This window comes from Odocoileus virginianus, chromosome 7 (genome assembly GCF_023699985.2).
Source record: "Odocoileus virginianus isolate 20LAN1187 ecotype Illinois chromosome 7, Ovbor_1.2, whole genome shotgun sequence".
In the NCBI taxonomy this organism is placed as follows: domain Eukaryota; kingdom Metazoa; phylum Chordata; class Mammalia; order Artiodactyla; family Cervidae; genus Odocoileus; species Odocoileus virginianus.
In genome coordinates this window covers 21,496,891-21,524,453 of record NC_069680.1, presented here as the reverse complement: position 1 = coordinate 21,524,453, position 27,563 = coordinate 21,496,891, and the positions used below count along the sequence as shown (strand labels likewise).

Here is a 27,563-nt window from a genome sequence, read left to right as displayed (position 1 = left end):
AAACTCCAACACTTTGGCCACCTGATGCAAAGAACTGACTCATTGGAAAAGACGCTGATGCTGGGAAAGATTGAGGGCAGGAGAAGAAGGGGACAATACAGGATGAGACGGTTGGATGGCATCATTGACTCGATGGACATGAGCTTGAGCAAGCTCCGGGAGCTGGTGAAGGACAGGGAAGCCAGTGCCTAGTTTAGATCTAGCTCATAGTGGGTGCTTAAATATTTGTTAGGTTTATAACACATTGGCTAACATATTATTACTCTTCTAGAACCTACAGCCATTCTTCAGAAAAGTCCTGTGCCCTTCATCAGGGTACCTTTGATCCCTCACTGGAACCAAGTCTCACTCTCCCACTTGCCACTGAATGAACGCACCCAGTTCAGAGAGGGCTCCTGCCCCACCCAGTTCCTCAGAAAGCTAAGGGGTATGGATTCCCCGAGATCCATCCTCAAAGCAAATAAGGGACTCAGCACCCACTGTTTCCCAAACAAACATTTATATTGCCCTGGGCTTGAGTGGCTGCCATTTTGTTTTCCTTGTAAACCCGGTACTTCCAGGACAAAAGTGACGTGGGGAGGAAAAGACATTCCCAAACCGTATCTGCCATCATCCAATCTAAAAATAAAGTCAGTAGAACTGGTTTAAGACTGAGCGATGCCACTGCTAAAAACGCCTCGATGTATGGTGACATTGGTGGGTAACTGGCCTAGGACCCGTGGACTTCAGCATCCACCGACGTGACATCTCCCAGGAGTTGCCTGCTTTCCGAACTGCGTCAATTCCTGCTCAACCAACCCCACCCAGCCTGCATTTCGGGAAGCCAGGGCTGGACCTACTAAATCCAAGAAAAAAGGGCTGGCTGAACATAGGGAAAGCCTGGATTTAGAGCTTTCATTAAAAAGTAATATGGACTTTCTATTTCAAGAACAGAATGTCTGACAGGGTTGCCAAGGAGAAGCACTCCAGGACTTGCCTAAATGGTAAATAGCAAGCCGTTGTAATTAGCATATTAATAGCAGTTTGATTTCTAACGCCATATGAAAGCAGCTCTCCAGCCTCTCTATAATACTCTTTGCTTGGAGGTAATTACAGAACAAAGACTCAGCATTCGAGCGCAGAACCTTGCTCTCCCCAGCTCTGCCTCACATTGGCTGCAGCAGTCTCCTGATCAAATGGAGACATGGGGGCCAACCCCACCTCTTGCGCTCATCTTAGTTCTAACATTCTAACCACGATCTGACAAAAAATGAAAATTCCCCCGGAAGTATAAGGGGAGCATTTCAGACCTCGAAAGAACCCAAATCTCAGCAGAGGGGGCTTCCGCCAACACGGAATGATCTTCCATGAGTGGGGCCCCAGGACAACTTCTGCATCACTAATATTAAACAACTCTCCAAACTTGACGTTCCTGGCAACTAGCCGGCACGCACTGCTGAGAGCTGAGAGTCGAGAAGCGCAAAGCAGACTCCACACTCGTGCTCCCACCTGCAGGTGCCAGGGGGCAAGAGGGAGGATGGCAACCAGGGCGTGTGCAGTTTCCGGTGAGCTGTGCAGAAGCCCACATCCACCTGGGGGCTCTGCACCCCACGCAGGGCTCTAAACGACAGCCCAGAGATCAGCTCCTGGATGCAGTGAAAAGCTAGCTCCGCAGCTCCTGATCTCATTACACTGAGGCTGGGAGGTTGGAAGGCTGGTATGTTTTGCCCTTAGGAGTGACCCTTGTCTTCTCAGAAGGGCGGATGGGATGGTGAGCAGGGAGCTGCCTGGGGTAGCCTAATTGCTGCAACTCTACACTCCAATTACCCACCAAACAAACACGTGGAACAGCGCAAAGCAGACCAAGCTTACTGAGGTCACTCCAGAAGCAGGTCCCAGCTCAGAGGAGGCTTTTTCCCCTCCACTCAACTGCTATCTCCTGCACTGCTTCAACTGGAAGCAGCTCACTCTACCAGAAGCACCCTGAGGACAGGACTTTTGTTTTCCAAGCACATATGCCTAGCGCACAGTAGGCAGCCTCTCCTATAATGAGGGCTAGCCAACGAGATGAAGAAAGGCTGGGTTAGATTCACTTCCAGAAAAGCTCCTTCAAGGTGGATGACTCATTAAGAAAACATTGAATATACTAAAGCCTTTGTGTATATCACAACAAACTGTGAAAAATTCATAAAGAGATGGGAATACCAGACAACCTTCTCTGTCTTCTGAGAAACCTGCATGCAGGTCAAGAAACAACAGTTAGAACTGGATATGGAACAATTGACTAGTTCAAAATTGGGAAAGGAGTACGTCAAGGATGTATACAGTCACCCTGCTTATTTAACTTATATGCAAGGTACATCATGTGAAATGTCGAGCTGGATGAATCACAAGTTGGAATCCAGACTGCTGGGAGAAACAGTGACAACCTGAGATATGCAGATGATACCACTCTAAAGGCAGAAAGAGAAGAGGAACTAAAGAGCCTCTTGATGAGGGTGAAAGAAGAGACTGGGGAAAAAAAAAAAAAAAACTGGCTTAAAACAAAACATTCAAAAAACTAAGATCTTGGCATCTGGTCCCATCACTTCATGGCAAATAGAAAGGGAAAAAGTGGAAACAGTGACAGATTTTATTTTCTTGGGCTCCAAAATCACTGTAAATGGCAAGTGCAGCCATAAAATTAAAAGACGCTCCTTGAAAGGAAATTTATGGCAAACCTAGACAGCATATTAAAAAGCAGAGACATTACTTTGCTGACAAAGGTCCATATGGTCAAAGCTATGGTTTTTCCAGGAGTCATGAACAGATGTGAGAGTTGGACCATAAAGAAGGTTGATCACCAAATAATTGATGCTTTCCAATTGTGGTGCTGTAGAAGACTCTTTTTTTTTTTTTTTTTAGAAGACTCTTGAGAGTCTTGTGGAGTGCAAGGAGATCAAACCAGTCAATCCTAACAGAAATTAATCCTGAATGTTCATTGGAAGGACTGATGATGAAGCTGAAGTTCCAATACTTTGGCTACCTGATGCAAAGAGCTGACTCACTGGAAAAGACACTGATGATGAGAAAGATCATCAGGGCAGGAGGGAGTGAGGAGGAGGAAAAGGGAGGAGGAGGGAGGGCAGGAGGAAAAGGGAGCATCAGAGGATGAGATGGTTGGATGGCATCACCTACCCAATGGACACGAGTTTGAGCAAACTCCAGGAGATACTGAAGGACAGGGAAGCCTGGCTGCAGTCCATGGGGGTCACAGTCAGACACTTAGCAACTAAACAACAACACATTTACCCTTTTCCTTCTTTTCTATTTTCTACCTGGAATAAGAATGTGATGGCTGGAGCTGCATCAGCCATCTTGGACCATGAGATATTGGTGGAGCAGACAGATAGAAGGAGCCCGTGTCCCTAATGGCACACAAGATCCAATCCATAGCCTAAACCTTAAGACATTATTTATACAAGGAAAAAAATATGTTGTTCAAATCCAGCCAATAATCATAAGTATCTGATCCACTGGACACTCTGCCTTACCACCCAAACTTCCTTTGCTATTACAACCCCTCAGTCAAGGCCTCCTACTCTAGGAAATTTTCTTGGATTATACTTTAGGAGGAAATAATCACTTCTTTATTTGACCAACTGCAGTACTTTGTCATAGCATAGCGATGAAGAGTTCATGATCCAGAGTCAGACAGACCAGGGTTCAAATTCAAGTTCTTCCACTTACTAGTCATGTGACCTTGGGCAAATCATCTCCCCTCTCTGATCCTCAGTTTCATCAGCTCTCAGTTGGGATGGTAACACTATCATCTCCCACAGCTTCCTGAAGCTTGCATGATGGTACAAATAAAGCCCTGGGCATCTCATCAGCATGCAATGAACCTGCATCGAACTTTTCTAGACATTAGTCATTTGTGAGCCACTGTCAAGAATTTTGAATGATAATCTTTACTATAATCTACCTCCTATACCAGTTACCACTATTACAATATTTACTGGATATTTTTCTTTAACTTGGGTTTGTTGTTGTTTTGGCCATGCTATGAGGCATGTGGGATCTTAGTTCCCTAACCAGGGACTGAACCCATGCTCCCTGCACTGGAAGCATGGAGTCTTAACCACTGGACCACCAGGGAAGTCCCTTTAACTTGTGGTTGAATTGACTCTCCCTCCTGCCTTTCTTCAACTTTTTATCCCTAAGCAATAACGTATGGGAAATTACTGGAGTTACATTTTTTTAAACGATAAACATTAAATTAAACGCATAACCCCAGTTCATCTGTGTGTCACCTGAAGTCACCTCACACCTCAAGTGATGAGCCTTCCGCCCTTCCTAACGTGGTTCCAAAGTAGTTAGGAATGGAACACACCTGCGTTTTCTACTCCCCATCAACCAGGCTCTTAAGGATGGGGCCTGAGTAGCACTTATCTCTGATTAGCCCAGAATCTGGGACATAGAAGGAACGCATTGAGTATTTGCTTAATGAGAAGGCGAACATTCTCTCACAGCCATATCAGAGACCTGGACAGACAGCATAGCCAAATTCCATTCCAGCACATTCCGAGGGCCAGCCAAATTCTTCTGCTGTTCTATCAAACATTACACAAAAGGAGCGAGCTGTCAGCAGAGGAGTCTGCAATTGTTTCCACAAACATTTCCATGAACCTTAAACAGCTTTGGCTGTCATGGGACATGATCCACTTCAAGGCGCCCTGGCAAGACCCATCCTGGCCAGTGAAACGTGGCAGGAATTCTACAGAAAAGGGATTCTTCTCTGAGCCGGACAAAGAAAACCTTCTGCAGGAGTTTTGTGCCACCTTGACAGTGAAAAGCATTCTTGCAACATATTTCCATCAGGGAGTTCAGTCTTTACGTAAAATAAGAGGTGGTGACATTGTGAAAAACACTGGATCCCAAGTAAAATGTGAGCTGTCACAAGGATGCAGCAGGAATCAGCTTCTGTGTCAGACACACTTTTTGAACGATGGAAATGTTTTGATGGAAAATCGTGCACTTGGCCTGTTACGAAGTAACCAAGTGAAATGATTTTTGGCTTGTGGAAATGTTTTAGTTGGCCAGTTCATGCCAACTCAGACTGGAAGGTAACACTTCTCCCACCACCTCACCTTTCCGAAGCCAAATGGCTTACTGAAAAAATGAGACAGGTGTAGGCAGCAGGCAGGTTGAGATCCCAGAGCCTAAGACCTAGATGCAGAAGGCGCTGGAGTTAGAGTTACGTGTAAGTCGCTCAGTTGTGTCCAACTCTCTGCAATCCCATGGACCGCAGCCCACCAGGCTCCTCTGTCCATAGAATTCTCCAGGCAAGAATACTGGAATGGATAGCCATTCCCTTCTCCAGGGGATCTTCCCAACCCAGGGACCGAACCTGAGTCTCCCGCATTGCAGGCAGATTCTTTACCAGAGTTGGAGGGTCCTCATTAAAGAGGTGGCTGCCACTGGTGGAAAGCTTAACCAGCAGGAATGGGCTTGACCTTCCAGGCCCATCTGTACAGTGTAATCACCCCACCCTGGAGCAAGCTGCGTGGCATAGCCACGATTAAGTCCCAAGAAGCAGCCATGAGCTACCACGGGTCAGGCCTTGCTGGGCAATGGAGGTAACTTCTAGGAGCCCTGTCTTTCAGAGGAGACTGGAAATACCACACACCCGCAGGATCACTAGAAGATTACATGAATTCGGGGAGTGTGAAAAGAGCTTTGCACGCCAAGCAGTAGCCCACAACCTCCCTGGGGAGTGAAGACAGGCACGTTCAGAGCTACAGTCAAAGGTATGTGGTGGTCTGGAGGGTCAGAAGAATCCCTGGACCTCAAAGGACTAGGTGGTGTCTGCAGCCAAATCAGTGCCGGACAGAAGAACTGACTTTCACCATCAGGCCCAACTGGAAATAGAACTTGGCTCCTGGCCAATGACTCCAGGAAGCCTGTCACCAGGGCTGCAGACAGACAGACCCAACACCCACCCCCAAGGACCATCTTGGCCCCGGAGAAAACTGCTCCACACCAGCAGGTGCTGCGCCAAGTATAGAGACTCCCTACTCGTGTCTTATGATGCCCTGCAGTGTGGCTTCCCAGGTGGCGCTGGTGGTCAAGAATCCGCCTGCCAATGTAAGAGACGCCAAGAGACTCGGGTTTGATCCCTGGCTCGGGAAGATCCCCTGGGGTAGGAAGTGGCAACCCACTCCAGTATTCTTGCCTGGGAAATTCCACCGGCAGAGGAGCCTGGCGGGCTACAATCCATGGGGCCACAGAGAGTCAGACATGACTGAGCGACTGAGCAGACCCTAGGAGGTGTCCCGAATTTACCCCACAGTCCGAGTAAGGAACTCCTTCCTGAAGGTGAGAGGCTTGCCTGAGACCATCCAGTGAGTAAACAAAAGAGCAAAGAATGGAGTCCTGTATGGCATTAAAGATACAGCTTTCCTTCTGGAACTATTGGAAATAGAGTCATAGCATCACCTCGGTCCACCTCCCAAAGCCACACCACTACCTTGAGCTGCTGTCCTGCCTTCTGTCTGCACCTTTGTAACACTGAAGCCCACAAGGACCAGGCTTGGCCAGCTGCTGGTCCAGCCCCATCGGCTCCACCCCCACCACGCCCCCGCCTCTAACTCCTTCCAGCACTGTCCCCCAGCACCGTCCAGCCTGCCCTCCTCCTCTGGTCTCAAGCCACAGGCTGTTTCCGGAAGAACACAGCAGACAGGCCAGGTTTAACTGCTCCACTTAGAGCTCGTTCTCCCCAGCTCTCTCTAAGGATGACCGGGGCGCGGGGAGGGGAAGAGAGTGCAGGATGATAAGAGATTATTCAACTCTCATCTTGCCAACATCTCAAAAAACTCTGTCTCCAGTTGGCCGCCGGGACCTCAAAAGCAGTCCTCCTGTGGCACTGTGAGCAGGGGAGCCCTGTCATCCGGCCACCCCACCCCCTGCCCCCGCCACAAGCTCCTATTTATACCTCTCGGCCGAGCTCTCTCCTTTTTTGGACAATGTCACCGTCTTGCGGATGCCCCGTCCTTGCACCTTTTTACCAGGGAGGGAGAGCAACGCAGAATAACACACGAAGCTGGCCCGCCGCCAATGCTATAACCTAGGATGTCTCCTTCCCCTTAGGGCAATTTCCGATTGCCCGATTGGCCAAACTCTCAGCCAGCTTCTTCGAAATACGAAGCTGGCCAGCTGTGCCCAGTTGGGCAAGCCCTGGCCCTCTCCAGGCTGGTTGTTCCACAGCCAATTCTACAGAGGCGCATGGCATCTTCTGGCCCAAGTGGCCGCATCTTCTAGAGCCCCAGGGCAGGCACTGGCCTGGCACTGCCTAGCACCTTGGCCTGTCCAAATACATTCCGCCCATACGTTCCTCGAAGTCCACAGGGCGGGTGTTCATCGGCCCAGTCTCCAGGAAGGAGCAGCAGAGCTCAGACACACCTGGTTCCCAGGTGGAGCAGGGGACCTTTCTCCTTCCTATTTCTAATGGACTGAAGTGTATATGGCTTGCTCACTTCCCAAAAGGGTCCACAGCATTTTCCCATAAAAGCATATGTTCAACTGTTCAATGATAGAAAAAGAACAGGAAACAACCAGCAAAGAGGGAGGAGAGAAGAAAACAAGCTCCCCCAGGACGCCTGACAAAGGAGAGCTATGCTTTCGGCACAGCACTTGGCTCTGGGCTTCCCAGCAATTTGAACAAAGACGGATGCAGGTGGGTGGGTAGTGACTGAGCGTAAATGAAAACCAGGCCTCAGGACTCCTGGCTAATCAGACGCACATCAAGCACCTACCGGGTGCAGGCACTGGGACCCATGGAGATACAGCCCCTATCCAGGGGGGCAGACCAATGAGTGGGGCAGGTGAGAGATGAGCTCATTTGTGGGGTACTGGTCTGTGCCCCTCTCATGCAGATGAAAAGGGTGGATGCTGGACAGGATGGGAGAGGGATGGTGCCGCCTGGCATGGCCTGGCTGCACCCGTGGGTGCTGGTGAGGCTGCCCTCTCTGCTTGCCAAGCTGCCCCTGCGCCCTAGGGAAGGGTCAGGATCCTAGGAGAAAACCCTTCCCTAATTTGGAGGCTGCCCTTGAGTGTGGCAGCCACCCAACCGGCCCGGCGAGTGATTACTCATCCCTCTGGCAGGATGTGACAACGCCAGGAACCAAGAACGGGTCCTTTGTTGCCACGGGTCCAGAATTGTCCTCCTGGCTCCTACCGTCCCCCACACCCACACACAAGATGCCCTGGCTGGGGTCTTCCAGGCTTCCTCGACTGAGCCACCTCCTGGCCCAAGGTGTCTGGCCACCAAACCAGCAGACCCAGGCCCCTCCTCGTTTCCTGCCTCCAGCTTGCCGGTCATCCCTGGGGCGGCAGCGGGATAAGGGGGAGCTGTTTCCCAGCCTGCAGAGGAGGGTTGCAGCTAGCATGGGACTGAGGTCTGCCAGCCTCGACATTCCAGGAGGAACCTTGTTAGGGTGAAAATTGGACTAGAACTCAGGTCTCCAGCTCCCGGCACTGGCACCACACCTAGTCAGCACTCAGGACTCATTGAACAGACCCTGCTGGTCCAGGGGTTAAGAACCCAACTTGCAATGCAGAGGACACTGGTTTGATCCCTGTTCGGGGAACATCCCACATGCTGCAGAGCAAGTAAGCCCGCTCGTCACAACTAGAGAAGCCCCTGCAAAAACCTAGTGCAATCAACATACTAAAAAAAACCCTCACTGAATAGATAAATGAATGAAGGGCCCCCCAAGGATGTGAGCTGAGCGGCCGCTGGGAGGTGCTCTTCCCTCCCTGCTGTAAACCAGGCAGCAGAGATCAGAGCTGCTCCAGGGGAGACTCTTCACCCCCTAGGAGGCCTCAGGAGGGTCCCACTCAGCTCATCCCTCCCATGCCCACACACTACCTGCCTGGACCTCCACAACCCCAGGCTAAGAGTTAGGCTCTCACACTCCCCAGCCAGTGACCCTGAACTAGCCCCTTGTCTCTCAGCCTCAGTCTTGTCATCCATAAAATGGGGGCGAGGGGATGGTAAGAACAGTAAGCACAGTAAGAACAAGGTGAGGGCCCATCCCCATTTGACAGGTGAGAAAACTGAGGCTGGTACAGGGGCTCTGTGGGAACTCTCTGTACTTCCTGCTCAATATTTCCACCAGACGAAAATGGTTTTAAAAAATAGTCTGTTCATTGAAAACAAATCCAAAACCTAGGCCTGAAGGAGATGGGTGATCGATTGGCTTAAGGCAGGCGCTGATAAGTTGGAACCTGGCAGAATGTGGACCTTCTAACCCCAGAGCCAGAAACTGCCCTCCCCTGCCCGTGTTTTCTTCAGGGCAGAGTCACTCTACCTGGTACCTGTGCAGGTGAGAGGGATACGAGACAGCCAGCAGTCTGCCTTTGGGGAACGGGGTCTGGTGATATAGACACAGGTGCCAGGCTGATTCCCTCAACAACACGGAAGCCCCGTGGACTCTTCCAGAAAGCTGGAGGGCAACAGATAGCACAAGCCTGGGCTCCCCTCAGCTGAGCCAAGTCCAGCTGTCTCTGAGCCCCCAGGACTGAGTGTCGGGGCAAAGAGATGGAGACAAGGGAGCAGGCCGCAGAATCTCAGGTTTCTACCTAGCGCAGCCATTGCAGGGAACAGGAATATGGGAGGGGTGCAGGCTGGGGTGAGTGGCAAGCACTCCGAGAATGACTCCTTTCATGTTAAAGCCCAACAAGGACAGACGGTGGCAGAGGACCCAAGAGAATGGGTCTCATGGCTGGCTGGCCAGAGGAGGAGGCCAGAGGACTGTGGGGCTGGAGAGTTCCCTCTGCAGCCCCCACCCCCACATTCTGAGCCCCAGTCGGCTCAGGTCTGCAAGCCCTACCCGAAATGTGCCCGAAGTGATCACCCATGCAGGCACAGCCTGGGCAGAGAGATGGCCAGTGTGACATTCATGCCCATCTCCCACCTTCTACAAGGCCCAGCGGGGGAGGAATGAGAAAGGACAGACAGAAGGGGAGCCAGAAGTCACCCCCAAAGAGGAGGGAGAGAGACAGGTGGGTAGTGGGAACAGCTGCAGGCTTGGAGACCTCACAGGTGATGTGAAAGGCATTCCGCGACCCAGTGTCGAAAAGAGAAACCTGTGCCCAGCCTGAAGTGGCAGGTGAGGAAGCTCCAGCCACTTCTGACTTCGCAGGGTCACCTGAGCCAAGGCGTCCTGGCCTCAGAAGAGGAGGCCGTTTCTAGGACATTCTAGGTCCTGGGCTGGGTGCCTGAGAAACACTGTCTCATTTCTCTCTGGCACACAGTAGGTAAAGAATAAATATTTGGAGAAGTGAGTGAATGTCATATCACCCAGGAAGGCCAGGCTGCTCCATGCACAGCCTCTCCCTGCTCTCTGCTCCCACTGAGAGTGGCGGCAGGGGCTGTCATGCCATGGCTCCCTACTACCTGCAGGATGAAAATCTAACATTCCAGCTTGCAGGCACGGGTGGTGTCTCTCTTAGACCTCATCCCTCATTTCTCTGCACAAAGCTCACCAAAGCAGGGCACCATCACCTCTCAAATGTGCCCCCAGCTGTCCCACTCCCATGGGGAAACCATGGCCAACGTGGTGGAAGTCACAGTCAGCATGGCCTTGACTCCGGCCCAGGTTTCAATCTGAGTTCTGCCTCTCCCAGAGCTCTGTAACTTTGAGCAATTTACTAATCTCTCTGCATCTCTGCATCTTCATCCATGAAACAGGGGTGGGGAAAAGTAACACCTGTTCCATAGAGTTTGTAATGCTTCAGTGAGCATGTGTCTGTAAGGGAAGCAGCCTGATGCCTGGCCATGGTGAGCGCCCAGGAAACGCTTGCTGGTTGGATGCTGCTGATGATGCTGAACCTGCTGACCCCAGAAGTTTTCCCTTTCTCCCAATGACTCCAGCTGGAAACTTTCTGTCCCACAGATATGTCTCTGTCCCCCCTTCTCCCCTCCACCTCTAGGCATTGGATACTGAGGACTGACTTGTGATAGCTGCCCGCATTCTCACGGCCATTGTGTGTGCTTCCTGCCCTGTCTCCTCGACTAGGGACAGCCCTTTAAGGGATGGAGCTGGCCTCACATGCCCCCCCAGGAGCCCTCGGCTGTACCCTGCCCAGAGTGAAAGCTGATCAGGGATTTGTGGGTTACAGGTTATCATTCCATGCATCTGTGTTGGTTGAGGCCCGTCCTGCCTGGAGGCAGAGGGATGGATGAGGTGGCCTTTAAGGAGCGGGGCTTCAGGTGGTAACCATATAGAACTTCTAAGTCTGCTAAGAGTAAGTAAATAGAGACTTTGAGGGCTGAGAGAAAAGGGTTATATCCAGGTTACATAAAGGAAATACATAGCCCAGTCCATGCTGCCAGGAGCCACTCCGGAAAGCAGCTCCCCACCACCTGGCAGCTCCCTGGATCCCTGGCATAGAGTAAGGACTTAACAGATGAATGAACGAATGAATGAACAGATAAACTTAAAGCCAGCAGGACTTGGCAACCACCACCCTGGGAACCAAGAAACAAAGCTCTGACCTGAACGGGACTGTTGACAACGGTGATAATGAAAAGGAAGGGGATGAAGCAGCTGCCCTTGGGCACTCGCTGTGAGCCAGGCCCTGGGCACAATCCTCCCACTGGGCGTCCCCAGTCAATCCTCACAACTTCTATTCCCCTTTGTGCAGACAGAGAGACTGAGGCTTAGGGAAGTTACATCACTTTGCCCAAAGTCATAGTCAGTAGGGAACAGAGCCTGGCTCAAACCCTGGTGCTTCATGCTCTTCACTGCTGTCTCTGTACCAAACTGATGGAAATGGGTCAGTCCCTCGATAGCTTTGTCCCAGCTGACCTGCCTGAGACATAAGCACAGTACCTACAACTGCCAGGCACTCCCAGAGTTGCTGACGCCCAATCCTGATGATGGCATCCTTTGGCAAAGCCATTCTCAGCCTCTCACTCTGTCTCAAGCTGGGCTCAGCCAAAGGCCTGGAGCAATATCACCTTTGTATCCATTTCTGCCCACCAGGCAGAGGGGGCTGGCGTGATAGCAATGCTGGCAGCATGCTTAGTTGCTCAGTTGTGTCTGACTCTTTGCGACCCCATGAATGGTAGCCCACCAGGCTCCTCTGTGTATGGGATTCTCCAGGCAAGAATAACAGAGTGGGTAGCATTTCCTTCTCCAGGGAATCTTCCCAACCCAGAGATCCAACCCACCTCTCCTGCTTTTCAGGCAGATTCCTTACTGTCTAAGCTAGCAGGGAAGCCCAGTCACATGACCATGTTGAAAATGGCCAGGAACAATCTGCAGAGCCCATGACAAAGCACTTTCTACCAGTAACTCCACTGGACACTTGATCATCCAGTAAGGTAGGAAGGATGATCAGCTCCCCATTTTAAAGATGGGCAAATTGGGACTTGCCTAGAAGTCCGGTGGTTAAGACTTCACCTTCCTATGAAGGGGATGAGGGTTCCATCCCTGGTTAGGGTGCTAAGATCTCACATGCCTTGCAGCCAAAACATAAAACAGAAGAAATACTGTAACAAATTCAATAAAGACTTTACAAATGGTCCATTTAAAAAAAAAAAAAAAAAAAAGATGGGCAAATTGAGGTTAAGTGACTTTCAGAAGGCCACAGAATCAAGGCAGTAGCACGGGAACCTGGATCTCCTACCTCCCAGTCAACAGGAGACTCCACAACCATTTCTTTCTGTGTAAAATGGTACCTGACTTCTGGGCAGGGAAACAAAAGACAGCCAGTACAATTCTCTCTCTCTAAACAGAGCAAACTGTGAAAGTGGCCACACACCGAAACGTTAACAGTGATTATCTCATCAGCAAGTTTTATTCTCCTCTTTCTTGATTCTATTTTAGAAATTTCATCAACGGGTTTATTTCTGTAAAGAGAAAAAGAACTAAAAGATAACTAAAAAAATAAGTTTTAAAGACGATGCAAGGACAGTACAACTGTGAAACAGAAAAAAAACAAGAAGAAGAATGAAAAAGCCGGGCCGAGTTTGCAGGTTTCTCGATTTTGCATCTGCATCTTCTTTCCTGGTACTGGCTGGAAGAGGCCACAGGGAGAAGTCAGCAGGAGCTCAGGCTCCCAGGAGCTCTTCGGGGATACATTTTGTTGTTGTTGTTCCCTTTTTTTTTTTTAATTTGAAAGTTTATACTGGCCCCACATATCCCTCCACCCACATTTTTTTCTTCTCACTCTCCCTTGGGTGCTAGCTCCGGGGTACTCGGAACAAGGGGTGTTTAACGTGCTGAGGCAGACGCTGGGGTTGATGCTGCCAAAGGGCTGCTGAAGACAGAGCTCGGGAAATAAAGTCTGTAAATAGAGTCTGGGCAGAGATCACCGGGAGTGTTGGCCTAGTGTCTCTGTATGGGGCAGAACTCTGCCGGCTCAGGCTGCTGCGGGTCAGCTGGCCTCTTGGGCTGCTTTGAGGTCCCTGTTGCTGCATAAAGCAGCTTGTTTTTCCCCCGTTTTCAGCAACAGGCCTTAAAACAGACAGAAAACCCTTCTCCTGCCTGCGACTGCAGGGAATCGGGGCTGGCAAGCAGGGCGGAGGTGCTCCTCAAACCTCACTGGCTTTGTCCATCAGCAGCACATTTCATGTTAACAGCATCTGTGGATGCAGGCGCGAGCTGGAAATGGAACATTCCAAAGGAGGCGAGGGAGGCAGAGGGCAGAGCGCAGTCTACTCGGGTTTAGCTGACACTCGGGTGCCTGCATTCAGAAAGACAGCGCGGGCTTTCTCACCTCTGAGCCAGAGACTGCAATGTCACAATGAAGTACAAAGAGGGTCATTCGAACACTAATTGTGATGGCAAAAAATGAGAGGGAAAAAACACCCAGGGGCTTCCCTGGAAGTCCAATGGTTAAGACTCTGTGCTTCCACAAATATCACATATTAACACACACACACATATATGGAATCTAGAAAAATGGTACTGATGAACCTATTTACAGGGCAGAAATAGAGATTCAGACATAGAGAACAGACTTATGGACACAGTGGGGAAAGGAGAGGGTGAGATGAATTGAGAGAGTAGCATTGAAATGTATACATTACCATGTGTAAAATAGATGGCGAGTGGGAAGTTGCTGTCTAGTGCAGGGAGCTCAGCCTGGTGCTCTGTGACCACCTAGACGGCGGGGACGGGGTAGGTGGGAGGGAGGCTCAAGAGGGAGGGGGCACATGTATACCGAAGGTTGATTCATGCTGATGTACGGCAGGAACCAACACAATATTGCAAAGCAATTATCCTCCAATTAAAAGTAAATAAAGTAAAAAAAAAAAAAAAGACTGTGCTTCCAATGCTGGGGATATGGGTTTGATCTCTGGTTGGGGAACTAAGATCCCAAATGCTGCCTGGTGGCCAAAAAAAAAAAAAAAACACACGCCCTAAATTACAATACATACATGGGATATATGTGTGTGTGTGTGCTTAGTCATGTCCAACTCTTTGAAACCCCGGACTATAGCCCACCAGGCTCCTCCATCCATGGGATTTCCCAGGCAAGAATACTGGAGTGGGTTGCCATTTCCTCCTCCAGGGGATCTTCCCAACCCAGGGATCGAACCTGCACCTCCTGCATTGGCAGGCAGATTCTTTACTACTGAGCCACCTGGGAAGACCATGGGATAGATAAGAGGCCTTTAAAAAATCAGATTCACGCCAGTCGGAATAGCTGCTATCCAAAAGTCTACAAGCAATAAATGCTGGAGAGGATGTGGAGAAAAGGGAACCCTCTTACACTGTTGGTGGGAATGCAAACTAGTGTAGCCACTATGGAGAACAGTGTGGAGATTCCTTAAAAAACTGGAAATAGAACTGCCATATGACCCAGCAATCCCACTCCTGGGCATACACACCGAGGAGACTAGATCCGAAAGAGACACGTGCACCCCAATGTTCATCGCAGCACTATTTATAATTGCCAGGACATGGAAGCAACCTAGATGCCCATCAGCAGACGAATGGATAAGGAAGCTATGGTACATATACACAATAGAATATTACTCAGCCATTAAAAAGAATACATTTGAATCAGTTCTAATGAGATGGATGAAACTGGAGCCCATTATACAGACTGAAGTAAGCCAGAAAGATAAACATCAATACAGTATACTAATGCATATATATGGAATTTAAAAAGATGGTAATGATAACCCTATATGCAAAACAGTAAAAGAGACACAGATGTACAGAACAGACTTTGGGACTCTATGGGAGAAGGCGAGGGTGGGATGTTCTGAGAGAATAGCATTGAAACAAGTATACTATCAAGGGTGAAACAAATCACCAGCCCAGGTTGGATGCATGAGACAAGTGCTCAGGGCTGGTGCACTGGGAAAACCCAGAGGGATGGGATGGAGAGGGAGGTGGGAGGGGGGATCAGGATGGGGAACACATGTAAATCCATGGCTGATTCATGTCAATGTATGGCAAAAACCACTACAATATTGTAAAGTAATTAGCCTCCAACTAATTAAAATAAATGGAAAAAAAATCAGATTCATTTGAGGCCACTGAAAGAGGGCTTATTTTCAAGATAACTTAAAGGAAATAATAAATAAGGAAATAAATAAACCACACAGGTGGGGATTGGCCGGGCAGTAGGCTAGTTCCCCACAGCCCCCTGGTGTAGACAGTCACCCCTCCAGACAGCCCTGAGAACAGAATTTTGTGTTTGGTTCACTGATATATCTTCAATGCCTGACACTCAAAAAATATGCATCAAATAGAAAAGCATAAATCACATTTATGGAGGTTTTTAATGACATGGGAAAATATTTTTTAAATTATATTAAGAAAAAGATTAATAAGCAAAACCATGGTATGTGCACAGGGGGAAAAGCTAGAAGGAATTACATGAAAGTGTTAAGTGTGGCTACAGCCCAGTGGTAAAATTATGTGTGGTCCTTCATGTGCGTTTTCTTATGTTTTTTAGCAAAGTAATTTACCAATTACAATGACTTGAACAATCACAACAAAAATAAAAAGAGGGAACATAAAAGCACCATGCAGCATGGTTTGGAAAGCAGTTAATCATCCTGCAGACATTCCTGTGGCCTGTGGGGAGGCAGTGAGCCTCAGCCTACAGGGGTTAGCCCCGAGCCAGGTCGGGAAGGAGGGACGGGTCTACTTTCAGACTTGGGGGGATTCTGGGTCCTCTGGCCCCTTGAACCTGAACTCCAGAAACCATGTGAGAAGGTGGTACTTAGGCGTTGAATTGTGATCCCTAAAGAAGACACTGTGGTTCTGGAGAAGACTCCTGAGAGTCCCTTGGACTGCAAGGAGATCAATCCAGTCAATCAACCCTGAATATTCATTGGAAGGACTGATGCTGAAGCTGATTGGCTGACTGGCCACCTGATGTGAAGAGCCGACTCAATGGAAAAGACTCTGATGTTGGCAAAGATTTCGGGTAGGAGGAGAAGGGGATGACAGAGGATTGAGGTGGTTGGGTGGCATCACCAACTCAATGGACATGAGTTTCAACAAACTCTGGGACATACTGAAGGACAAGGAAGCCTGGCATGCTGCAGTCCATGGGGTCTCAAAGAGTCGGACATAACTTAGCAGCTGAATAACAAAGAAGATACGTTGGAGTCCTAACCACTAGTCCTCTATAACGTGATCTTATTTGAAAATAAGGTCTTCACAGAGATGGTCAAGTTAAAATGAGGCCATTAGGATAAACCCTAAACCAATATGACACCAATATAACTAGTGTCCTTAAAAAAAGGGGAAATTTGAATATACACAGACACACACACACACACACACACACACACACAAAGAACGCCATGTGACGATGAAGACGAGATTAGGGTGATGCTTCTACAAGCCAAGGAATTCTCAAAATCTCCAACAATCATAAGAAGCTATGAGGAAAGCCTGGAGCAGATGAGCTCAGAAGGAACCAATACTGCTGACATCTTGATCTTGGGCCTCCAGCTTCCAGAATTGTGAGACAATGAATTTTTGTTGTTTAAGCCCCCTGGTCTATGGCATTTTGCTCTGGCTGCCTGAGCCCACTAAGACAGTGAGTCAGGTCACAAAGAGACCTCATCAAGTCACTTGTCTCTCTGGGACTCAGTTCACTTACCTGGAAAATAGGAGACTTGGCTTAGAACCATGGGTTTCAAACTTGGTTTTAACTCTGGAATAAAACCTTACACAGAAACCCAAATATAAAAGGCAAAAAGAAAGCCTGATCAGACAGAAGTCTAATTTAATCTTTCATGCTCCCTGCACAGCAGCCTTTGAACACCACAACCTCAGATCATCTATAAAACCCGTATCAAAGCTCTGTTCTAAGAATCTCCCAACATGAAACCCATCAACTAGGGCCACTGGGCATTGTGCTTGTACCCAAGGCCAGGCTGGGCACTGATGATCCAGCCCTCGCCTTCCAGTGGTATTGGTATTGGTCAGCAGTATTGCCTCCTTCTGAGCCCATCTGCTCCAAGCTTTCCTCCTAGCTTTTTATGGTTGTTGGCAATTTTGAGAAATCCTTGGCTTGATCTTGGTGGAGAGGTGAGACTAGTGCCCAGCAAACTGTGGGACTAGCCAGGCAACCCTCTCATTCCTAAGAGCTACAGCTGCAAACAGGTCACCTGATGCTCTAAATCCGCCACATCTAAATTTATCTTGCCCTCCAAGGACAAGCAGATGCTGAGCCTTATCAGAGCATGGTAAGTGGCAGAATGACAGACGGGACGCGCCTTTATCACCCCAAGGACAGGAATGACGTCTGCAGAGAGACTTGGTATCCCTGACAGTGAAAATCAAGCATTTGCATGCCAGCCTGGCAGGCCTGAAGGGGCCTGGGTCACACAGACCCTGGGTGGGGTGAGACCTGTCTCAGGAGCCCAGACTCCTCTCCAGACCCTGATGTGTGCCTGGCAATGCCAAGGGACCAGTTGCCCGTGAGCAGGGACGAGTAGAAAGGGAGGCTGTTTGCAGCAGAGACCAGTCCTGTCTCATCTCTGGGAAACGACCCTGGTCACCCATTCCACTCAGGGGACGCCAACAATGTGCAGGCAGGAGACCACTGTGGGGATGAAGGGTCCCTGCTGGTCAGAGTGTAGCGCTAAGCACCCCAGGAGGAGGCCGGAGACTCCAAGGATGGGGGTCCCAGGTCAGACTGGGCTGATCCAGGCCTGGGCTTCCTCCAAATCCTTGTAGGATTGAAGGTCCTGAGACCCCCACCAGCCAAAGGCTTTTGGCTATCAGGTGGCTCCCACCTGCCAGCATCCCAGAAGAACCAAGCAGGAGCCCCTCAGCCAGTCCTACAGGACCTGCAAAGACAGCGAGACTCTTATCATCCTCTCAGAGGCCACAGACTCATTAGTGGACCCAAAATCTACCAGGAAAGAGGGAAATGGCATCACTGTCCCCAGTGCCCCACTGTGGAAGCAGGCAGCAGATCCCATCTTTAAGCATTCAACTTTGACCACACAAATAACTTGCCGATTCATTCTCCTTTATATAAAAATCACCTTATAGGGCTTCCCTGGTGGCTCAGTGGTAAAGAATCCGCCTCCCAGTGCAGGAGACACCAGTTCAGTCCCTGACCCGGGAAGATCCCACATGCAACTAAGCCCGTGCGCCACAGCTACTGAAGCCCAAGCACCCTACAGCCCACACTCCACAACAAGAGAAGCCACTGCAATGAGAAGCTCATCCACCGAAACCAGAGAGTAGTCCCCGCTTGCCACAGCTAGAGAAAAAGGCCCGGGCAGCAACGAATATCCAGCACAGCCAAAAATTTAAAAATAAACCTTTTTTAAAAAGTGCAAAAGCTCAAGGCACAAAACACAAAATATTATTTAAAAAAAAAAAATCTTACAGATAAAGCTAATGTCCCCTCTGACCTCTATGCCTTCCCCAGTGCTAAGTCGCTTCAGTCGTGTCTGACTCCTTTGCCAGCCCGTGGACCTCAGCCCATGGGGTTCTCCAGGCAAGAATATTGAATTGGGTTGCCATTTCCTCCTCCAACAAATCGTCCTAACCCAGGGATCAAACCCATACCTCCTGTGCCTCCTGCATTGCAGGCGGATTCTTTACCTGCTGAGCCACCAGGAAATGCCTTTCCCAGGGGTAACCCTTGTTAGGGCTCTAGGGTGCAACCTTCCAGAGCATCCTTGTGTCCTAGGAAAGAAACCTACAAGGCCAGGGATCTGGGCACAGTGTGACACCATCGGCTTCCACAGGGGAGGAAGGAGGGCCGAGGGGTGCAGGGACCAGGGTGGCCTCCAGGAAGCGGAGGCTGGAGGCATGGGCTCAAGGAAGAGAAGGATTCAATTGACCCCAATGCAGGGGTCCCTGGAGCACTGGCCAACATGACGTCTGCACAGAAGCGGCTAGGCCCACTCATCATTTGTAGCCAATTTGGCTTCTTTGGGAAATTCTGAAGCCTCCCCCTCAGGGCCTTCAGCCTTTACCCTACACCACCAGCACCATGATGATAATGGTGATAAGGACAGTGTGTAGTAGGCACCCTGCTGGCCCTCCCAACAATTCTACCAGGTTGGTATTAGTGTGTCCCATTTTCGAGACAAAGAAACTTGCAACCCAGAGAAACCAAGCAACTCGCCCCATGTCACACAACTGGGAGCCACGGAGCCCCCATTTGACTTTCATGCCAACGGCCTTCCACAAGATGACGTTGCTTCTGTGGCCAATGGTACAGCTCCTGCGCCTGCATACAGTAGGGGCTCAACACGCGTCTGCAGGCTGATTTCTTGTTGAAAGACCATGAGCAACGCTGAGTGAACAATCAAGACTAAGCTAGTTCAAGGCAGACTTCTCGTTTTCATTTTCAAATTTTTCTTGGCTGCACCCCAAGGCAAATGGGACCTTAGTCCCCCATTGCAAGGATTGAACCAGCACCCCCCTGCATTGAGAAGCGGAAGCTTAACCACTGAATCGCCTGGGAAGCTCCGTGGTTTTTCTTCTTTAAAGTTAAAAGTCTACATTTTCTTCTAGAAATCCCCCACAGCCTAGAGTTGCTGCTCCTAGAAAGAGTTAAGGCTTTGGCAAGCGGTTCTCTCCCACAAGGCAAATGAAATCTCTCCTGTCCCGTCCGTCCGTGAGGGTGCAGGGCATGGCGGCATCTACTTTCTGTGAGAAGTCTCCTTGTAAACGTCACCCTGCCAGGAGGTGGGGAGGGGGCTTGATTTATTATATAGCTTTTGGACAGTTCCTGCAGAAATATTGCCAAATAGAGAAATAATCAACTCTTTCACTCAAGCCCCCTCATACTCTTTTTTTCTTTTTTAATGAAAGAATAAAGTACGCAATGAGCCTGAGCTAAATAAATAAAAATGCCACACTTTATGCCCAACAGAACTTTCTGCGTCACTGAGAAATATTTGCAGACCTCAACAATCTTTTATCTTCACAATGATGTTCCTGCCTTCCAAGTTCTGGATATTCTAAGAACTACTTTGATTTGGGCTCTCTCTAATTATCTTACAATTATCTTACAATTATCTTACAACTAACGAATGCCATTATTCGATGTTTCATCAAGCAGATATTAGAGAACACTTCCTCCTCTCACGATCTGTCTGCTCTCTGCCAGGACTGTCTAAAATTGGTTACTGATGTCTGGGGCTCAATTGGAAGTAGATACATGTGGCAAGGAATCTCTGTCTTAATACTCATTGCTGCCATTCACAGTTAGTTACAGTTTCCAGGCTGGGAAGGAGGGCGGCGCTCATTCAATCACTTGATACATCCATCCATCCATCTACTCCCAGTACCAGCAATGGAGACCCAAGAAGGAAGATGTGGTCCACGTCCCTCTGGAGCTCACACAAAGAGATGCCCTGAGAGGCTCAGAATGATGTCATTTTCTCCAGAGAAGTTCTTGATGGGTGGAAGACCCACGGCACAGTTCTCCAGCTCAGCAATCTGTCCCTCCAACATGAAACTTTCTCAATTTGCTATCACCTATTTCTGCCAGCCTCCTGGGTTCAGCCATGAGTGAGCTTGAGGGTGGCGGCAGGGGTTGAGGGGTCAGGAATCAGGCCTGTTTCTCAAGTGCATAGCATACCATGAGGGCCCAATAAACTTGTACAGTAATCTGATGGACATGCAACCCACACTTAGAAGATGAAAGAAAAAAAGAGACAGAAATGTCTCTTTTTCTGAGTGCCTGCAAGCAGTCTCTCTGCTTTGGGTACTGGCTGGGGGCTGATGCCAAAAAAATGTTTGTGAGTCAACATAATGCTGGTGAATGGAGAGTTGCAGCTGAGGACCAGGGGCCTGGACTGTCCAAGGCAGGTCACTTCTCCTCTTGGAGGCTAACAGACTCTGACATTCAGACTCAGGTCTGAAAAGGGTGGTTGGACAACATGCTCTCCAGTTCCTTGAGTTGAGAATTCTGTAAAAGTCTAACATCCCTGTAAGAATTATTCTAATTGCAGCCTCAGGGGAAATTGGCCTGGGCCAGGAGTCACCAGGTCACCTACCCCTCTGACTCGTTCATCTATCTGCTAGGGAATGGGGGAATGGAGTGTTAAAGCAGATGCTTTCTAAGGTACCTTCTAAGCCTGAATTTTAATGACTTTTAGTTTTAAACCATGGGCTACATTAAATTTGGGAATGCCAAGTTCATGTCACAGATTTTCTAAACAGAGCCCTAATTTTCAAGATTTCACTTCATTGACTCTCCCAGTATTTAACGAGCCACTAGAGTGTGCTGGGCACTGTCCTAGTGGTGACCCACACAGTCACTGTGGTCATGGGACAGCCAGTGCAGTGAGGGAGAAAGAAAACACGCAGGTCAACAACTAAACACAAGATGACTGCAGCTGGGGTCATGGGCCAAGAGGATTAATAGACAGCACTATGGGAAAGATAGCAATTAAAAGGAGAATACAGTTCCTTTCTAAAGATTAGTTGGAAAGGCTTTTCTCTTCTTTTTTAAAAAACTATTTATTTATTTGGCTGTACCGGGTCTCAGTTGTGGCAAGCAGGCTCTTCCATCTTCACCGTGGCATGCAGGATCTTTGGTTGCAGCATGTGGGATCTAGTTCCAGGGATGGAACCTGGGCCCCCTACAATAGGAGCATGGTCTTAGCTACTGGACCACCAGGGAAGTCCCAGAAGGCTTTTCTATGGAAGTGCTATCTGAACTGAGACCTAAAGGTCCCCTGAATGTAGGGGAAGAGCATTCTAGGCAGAAGGAACAGCAGGTCCAGAGGCTCTAGGCTAGAGACAATCTGGGGGCAGTCATGGAAAAAGCAACCAGCACAGCAAAGTCAACAGAGGAGGAGGGAGTGACTGAGACCAAGGTGAAGGCAGACTCACACAAGGCAGCATAGGAAGGTCATTGCCAAGAGGTCCACGGACAGGATTTAAGAGGTCCTTGAACCCTGACTTCCCTGGTGGCTCCACTGGTAAAGAGTCTGCCTATACTTCGGGAGACCCGGGTTCAATCCCTGGGTCAGGAAGATCTCCTGGAGAAGGAAATGGCAACCCACTCCAGTATTCTTGCCTGGAACACCCCATGGATGAAGGAGCCTAGTAGGCTACAGTCCATAGGGTCGCAAAGAGTTAGACACCACTGAGCGACTTCACTCACTCACTGAACTTGGATGGAGAAAAACATCGTCTCTCTATTCATCAGCCTGTAACTGGAAATGAGCACTTCCTGACTCATGAATGTCAACAACAACCCACAGTAATGTTAGCAGTGCCTGGGAATGGTCAACAACAGAAATCTCACACCCATTCGTATCACCATCATTGCAGGTATCTGGAAATATTACTTATCAGTTCAGTTCAGTTCAGTCGCTCAGTCATGTCTGACTCTTTGCAACCCCATGAATCACAACACACCAGCCCTCCCTGTCCATCACCAACTCCCAAAGTTCACTCAAACTCATGTCCATCGAGTTGGTGATGCCATCCAGCCATCTCATCCTCTGTCGTCACCTTCTCCTCCTGCCCCCAACCCCTCCCAACATCAGGGTCTTTTTTAACGAGTCAACTCTTCACATGAGGTGGCCAAAGTATTGGTGTTTCAACTTCAGCATCAGTCCTTCCAATGAACACCTAGGGCTGATCTCCCTCAGGATGGACTGGTTGGATCTCTTTGCAGTCCAAGGGACTCTCAAGAGTCTTCTCCAACACCACAGTTCAAAAGCATCAACTTTTCGGCACTCAGCTTTCTTCACAGTCCAACTCTCACATCCATACATGACCACTGGAAAAACCATAGCCTTGACTAGACGGACCTTTGTTGGCAAAGTAATGTCTCTGCTTTTTAATACGCTATCTAGGTTGGTCATAACTTTCCTTCCAAGGAGTAAGTGTCTTTTAATTTCATGGCTGCAATCACCATTATGCTCCTCACTAATTCAGAATTACAGTAGCTATTAGAACAGTTGCTGAGCCTTGGTTAGACCAGTTGCTGAGCGTTATTAAAGCTTCCCAGGTGGTGCAGTGGTAAAAGACTCCACCTGCCAATGCAGGAGACCCAGAGATGCAGGTTTGATGCATGGCTTGGGAAGATCCCCTGGAGTAGGCAATGGCAACCTACTCCAATATTCTTGCCTGGAAAATTCCATGGACAGAGGAGCCTGGCAGACTACAGGCCATGGGACCTCAAAGAGTCATACATGACGGAAAGACAAAAAAGCTCATATACTTCCAGATCATAATATTTTAAAGTATCTAATTATCTGAAAAGAACTGGTTTCCTTTGCAACACCATGTACTTTGTTTTCTGTATATGTAAAAACATTATTCTGAGAGGGGATCCCCAAGCTTCATACAACGGCCAAAGTGCTCATAAGGCACAGTGAGAAGTTTGTGTTTCATTCCAGGGGGAAGGAGAGGCGGCTGTGGTTTCAGCAAGGGGTCCACTGGGTGCTGTTCTCATTTCTTAAAATCACCCTGGGGTCTCTGCTGAAGGAGATGGCCTGCAGTTGTCAGGGCCATGCTGAGCGCAAGAGAGAGGGTATGGCTTCAACAGACCACTGTTCTGGCCAGTCCAGGGGATCCTAGAGGGCTCCATCCTCCCCTCTAATGAAGAGCCTTCCCACGCGGCCTTCCAGGCCCACAAGGGCTGCGTCACCCTGGCCCAAATCCTGTCCCGGGACATCCTCTCCAAAGCTTTAGAAAATGAGCTCATGTGTGCGCAAGAAAAATAAATGCGGCATTTGCCACTGTTTGGTTTGTGTATTGGTCTAGAAAAGAAATGAGATTTTTATTTAGGAAAGCCTTCCAGCAGGACCCCAGCAGAGGCTGGGCAAACACCAGGGCGACGGACTGTAAACACGCAGGAAGGCCCGAGCCCTGGGGCCCGTCCCCGCGAGCAGCAGCCCCTCGGCTGCTTTATGGCGGCCTTCCTGTTTTCCCGGCCTCTCTTCACACTGCCCTCACACACAGAGCCTTTTCAATGCCCTCGAGGAGAACAGAAGAATTCATTTTCACACGCCAGCGCACACGTTTCTCACACCCTCCCAGGGGAGTGGACTGTGCCAAGAGGCTGGTTTATGGACCTAGACAGACAGATGGGGCGGGGGCCCGTGGGGTGGGGTCCACTGGCAGAGCAAAGCTCAGAGGTAAAACCTAGGCTCCCGGGTCCCCCAGGCCGGAAGTGAAGAGGGTGGGGCCAGGCCAACCGGAAGGTGAGGGGCCTTGGTGGCCTGGGGCAATGGCCTGAGGCCTCCTGGGGAGCAGGGTTAGACTTGGGGAGACTGAGAATCAGGGGGCAGGGAATGAATCTCAGTAGAGCTGGCTCACCTCTAAGTGTCAGGATCAGAGACGAGAGACATGGAGAGGGAGGGAGCACTAAGTCCCTGAATCTGGCTCAAGGATAAGTGAGAAGGAAGGTAGAAAGTGAGGTGTCCACATTGTTGGGGTGAACAGTGGCCAAAGTGTGACCGTTCTGGAGGGGCCAGCTCAGCTCAGCTGTCCCTGTCCCCGGCCATTGCCCAGAGAGAACACGATTTTTATGTCTTTATTTATTTTTGGATGGGAGGTGTCGTCTTTCTTTGCACCCACTGGCATTTCTGGGTGGTGAGTGTCTCTGGGGATATAAGGGAGGCAAAAAGGAAAGTCAGGAGCTCACTGGCACATCATCACTCCCCACAGCCCGAGGTCCCAGCCAGTCTGCCTCTCCCTCATCTTTAGGAGGATAGAGGAGCCTGGCGGGCTACAGTCCATAGTATTGCAAAGAGTCAGACGTGACCGAAGCCACTTAGCAGGCACATACAGACACATAAAGTAAGGGAGGCAAATTAACAGCCTCAAAGGGTAATTGGGGGTTGATCCCACCCAGCATGCATCAAATGCTCCATGAATGTTGGATGAATGTTGGCTGTATCTTTATGCCAACTGGCAAAGGCATCAGCTTGGAGCTCCTACCTGGCACCACTTTACAGCATTGTCCATTTTGACACGCTGGACAGATGACTCTGCAGTGACTGGGCTCCTCGCTCCCCTCCCAGCTCCTCCCCGCGCCCCCTGGAGCAGGACGGCTTACCTATGGTCCTTCGGAGGTCTTCACACTGGCTAATGTGAGGGAACTTTAGGATTTCCTTCCACTTCTTGCTTTTCCCTTTGCGCTTTCCTCCACCTCCTGCAGAGATGGGAGAGAAAGACGGGGAGCTGATGCTGGTGTTGCCTGAGGTGCCAGAGCCCACGTCCCATCCCAGTGAGCCTGGGTGCAGCTTCCTAGCCAGGAGACTGGGACAAGCCCCTCCCCAGCCAGCATCAAGCCTATGTGTCCTTCCTTCAGGCTCACACAGGTCTGGGCTCCCCCACCCAGCACAGCCCCTCCCATCACCCACTTCTGCACCCACACCGGGTGCCCGTTCTTTGCTGATATCTTAACCATGTTGTGCAGCCCCACTGGGGACCTGGCATCAGCCCCAGACTAGACCTCAACCTTCCTACGGCTGAACCTGGCCGACTGGCTCAGAAAAGCCTGGTGAAATGGATTCACAAGTGGGTGAGATGGATTCACAAATGCGCCCCACCACCACCACCACCTCATTTTGTCCTCTTGTTTCCTGTGGACAGTCCCCATCCCCAGCTGGAGGCCAGGTGCTGGGGACAAGGACGTCAACTCTCCCTCGCGGTGAGTACCCCCTTCTTCTCCCGCCTCACGAACCCCAGGGCCTCAGAGGACACGTTTCTCAAGGCTGGAAGGACTCCTGATGGACCAGGTCAGCTGCCCACCCCTCCCCGTATCCTGCCCAGCGTGCCCTATAATGAACACGTGCTAGGGACACACATGCGATGAATATGCACACATGATAAACATACAAACACAGTGAACACACATGTAACAAGCACACAAAATGAATACATGGAGCTGAGGAAGGTGCACACACGGCTGTTCCTGTCGCCCCACCACTTCTTATCCCTGGCCAGTGGACAGACATCAGAACACTCAGGTGTGTAAGCAACAAGGGGGTGCTGACTCCAGCCTGAATGTCCCTGAGCCCACCACCACTTGGAAATTGTGCTGGCACTTCAACAGACCTGGAGGCACCTCTGTCCCATCACATGGTTAGGACCCCACAAGAACCTGAGATGCATTCGTCTGACCCCTGTTGCCAGAGTGGTCCTTAAATTCCACTGGTCAGTCACTCATCAAAGGTCACATAGCCCTTTAGGCCCCTTAGCATCTCAGGATTTTAAGGGCCTTTTATCCTCTTTCATGGGATCAACACCCCAAGTACCTGTGGAGTTTGGGGCCTGGTTACAGAGACATGGGATCTTGGGCAGACCCTCGGCACCCTGAGCTGCTCCCTAAGCTGGGTGGGTATGATGTCCCCCTAGTTTCTGACCCTCAAAGAGGTTCCAGGCAGGGCAAAGGCCCTTTCTCCAGCCAGCCAACCCGGGGTATCACGAAGGAGATGGCCTCTGGGCCCATCCCCAGCAAAGTATGTGTTCTGGGGCTGGCATAAAGCTGATCTCAATAAATGTAGCAGCTTCCCTGGTGGCTCAAATGGTAAAGAAGCCTCCTGCAATTCAGGAGATGCAGGTTCGATCCCTGGGTTGGGAAGATCCCCTGGAGGAGGAAATGGCAACCCACTCCAGTATTCTTGCCTGGAAAATTCCAAGGACAGAGGAGCCTGGCAGGCTACAGTCCATGGGATCTTGAAAGAGTCGGTATCAATAAATGGAGATTCCCAAGTTATTCAATTGCCCTGGAAAGCTGAGGCCACCTTCCGAAACAGCCAGTGTGTGGGCTTCTGAGGACAAAACCAGGACCATCCTCAGAGCCGGGAAGGAGGAGAGGGAGTCAGTACAGAGGGGCAGGACCGAGTCCATTTCCTGGCTCTCTGCTCGTTCTGTTTCCAGCCCCGGCCAAGCAGCCCCGGCTCCCTCTGCTCAAGTCTTCGCAAAGATCAAAAGCATTGGACTACAAGGAACAAAATGAATGTGTACGGGGCACATGCTGTGGCCAGGCACTGTTTGGACATTATCTTACTTAATCCCCAGAATGACTCTTGGAGGAACAGATCACCAGGTACATCACAGATGCAGAAACAGATGTCCAAGTTGTGTAATTTCCCAGCTGATGGCCTGCAC

The 27,563-nt window shown here is 49.8% G+C and overlaps 1 protein-coding gene across 3 annotated transcripts in view; it reads right to left on the bottom strand.

The window, feature by feature from the left end:
- GRK5 (G protein-coupled receptor kinase 5) overlaps nucleotides 1-27,563 on the bottom strand; it is a 223,204-nt gene that overhangs the window by 95,282 nt on the left and 100,359 nt on the right. For 2 of the 3 annotated variants that reach the window (XM_070470272.1, XM_070470273.1), the window contains exon 2: nucleotides 25,504-25,599. The exons of the other annotated variant lie outside the window; for it this stretch is intronic. In XM_070470272.1, coding sequence (XP_070326373.1) covers nucleotides 25,504-25,599 — 96 coding nt within the window. The remainder of the gene's footprint in view (nucleotides 1-25,503; nucleotides 25,600-27,563) is intronic. 3 annotated transcript variants of the gene reach the window in all.